At 35.1% G+C, this 2,181-nt stretch overlaps 1 protein-coding gene across 1 annotated transcript; it reads right to left on the bottom strand.

The window, feature by feature from the left end:
* Positions 1 to 240: 240 nt before the first annotated feature.
* Positions 241 to 1,395, bottom strand: LOC134269229 (uncharacterized). Its single transcript, XM_062751437.1, has one exon. It carries the CDS (start codon positions 1,393 to 1,395, stop codon positions 241 to 243), a length of 1,155 nt encoding a protein of 384 aa, XP_062607421.1.
* Positions 1,396 to 2,181: the final 786 nt, after the last annotated feature.

The raw sequence follows: 2,181 nt of genomic DNA, 5'->3' as shown, positions 1-2,181 counted from the left end.
TGTGAATAGATATGAATAGAATGTAAAATTATGAAGCATTTGAAAAAATAAAATTTGTGGGCGAAAGTGGACAACTCTTTGAAAGGATTTCTATACTTTTATCTTACTTTTGCTCCTCAAAATTGTATAAGATGGAGTAAACAGATCTATAATTATAATTAAATATAATTGTAATTATATCCTGCGTATGTCTGAATTTTGTTTACATATATCTAATATGACAGTTATATGACCTGTCATCTAGCTCTGCCTCTCAATGTATCTGTATATACGCACTCTGTTGTTGACTCTAGTTCCGACCCAGAGAAGATGAGCTTTGTAATCATAACTTAGGCTCCCCGGATAGTATATCCCTTGGTCTTGTGTCAGTAACAGTGACAAGAAATTACCATCTTTGTCAATCATCTGTACTGTGTGGTTGTTAGCATCACACACCAGGATGTTTAACAATGCGTCTGTACAGATTCCTAGTGGCTCTAGTCGTGATTTTGATGGAGGTCCTTTGTAGGAGAAGCGATAACGTCCTCCATGCTCTGTCACCACTAAAGCACTGCGAAGTATGTCAGAAACAATGACATCTCCATTGCGATTTTCTGTGATGTAGATCGGTTTACTATAGAGATTCAAATGTGTTCGGTTGTGCACCTTCGTGATCAAGTTCGGTATCTGATCTGAGATTTTGTATTTTATTTTTTGTATGTGTTTTCCCGTTGAGTTATACCGTACTACTTTGCCTTCATCTGTGTCTGTATATTTATACATCCCGACCAGCAGATCTCCGTTAGAGGGAGAGCAGTAGATACAACGTGGTTCCCATGGTGTTGTTTTCTTTATCAGTATTGACTTCTTTCTGTAGTCCTTAGATAGTTTATTTATATTATCATACTTATCTATATATATAAGATCACTGGAAGTGTTTACCGTGTGTACTCCAGAAAAAATATTTTGATCTGTTATGTGATACAGTCTATCACCTGCTGTGTTTGTCAATAAGAGGGTGTCCTCCCAGCAATCATTGATCCAGACACGACCGTATGACACAAAGGAAATATGACTTACATGACCTATACCAATTATTTTGAGTGATCTGTGTGCCAGGGGTTTCGACATCTGTTTCAGAAGACATTCATTGCTTACTTGTCTTTTTCCAGTTTCTATGATTTGAATTTCACCTAATTCATTCACATCATCCATTTTGGTTTCTTCAGTCTGGGAGAGCAGGGCATGTTTTGTAAGTTCAAGAGTGTTCATCAAATTGGAGACACGGTTTCGTTTTAGGAAAAAGAGAAACTGTATCGGACTATATGCTGAATGTTCAAATATGTGTTCATAGTTTTCTATTTTCGTAAGGCGTCTCTTTGTTTTTCTTTGCTGATCCGGTAATCTATTAGTCATTTTATATAAAATATTATATAATACTGTGTCAATGTCCTTTTTAAGATTCTGGGCTTTTTTTGACGTCACTGACTGAAGGTAGGCAATTTCCTCAAAACACGTTTTTATGTCATTTTTTATTCCACCAAGGAGGTAATTGCTGTTATAAAGGGTCTCACTTCTGATATTGTGAATGATTTCTTTGGTTTGTTGACGGTTTCTTTTATATATTGATCTAATATCTAATGTTTTGTGCTTTTTGTGTCCTTTACATTCGAAACAGATTGGAAGTTTACATACGAGACAGAACATTTCATATATTCCTGTTGAATGTGTTTTACAAATTTCTTGTTTTGAAACGTTTTCATATTTCTCACGGTAAATCACAACATTATGATATATGGTCTCTAGGTCAGTTACATGTCTCTCTTAACACTGTAGACACAGGTCATGTTTACAAGTGTTACAGTAGAACTCTGTGTCCCCTTGGCATTGAAAACACTGTCGTACTTTACATCATATAGTAAAGCTCTCTTCACCACGGTAGGTAATGTAGAAAACCAATTTATGATATTTTGTATCAGAATTTTGAGAATGTGATTCTTTACACTGTCGACATAGGTTCTGTTCACAAGTTTTACAGCAGAATTCTGTTTCTCTATGGCACTGAAAACACTGCCGTATTTTACACTGCGTGCTAAATCTTAATGTTGCCATAGTGTTGAGGGGTACAAAAACGTCATCAGAAATTCCATCAACTGAAATTTTATAACGAAATAATAAAAATATTTAGTATGAATAATTTTA

This window comes from Saccostrea cucullata, unplaced genomic scaffold, assembly GCF_032062105.1.
Source record: "Saccostrea cucullata isolate Sc308-1 unplaced genomic scaffold, CSIRO_AGI_Scuc_v1 ctg9286, whole genome shotgun sequence".
Taxonomy (NCBI): Eukaryota; Metazoa; Mollusca; class Bivalvia; order Ostreida; family Ostreidae; genus Saccostrea; species Saccostrea cuccullata.
Note: the sequence above shows the minus strand (reverse complement) of the source record. Positions and strands in the feature narration are given on the sequence as shown.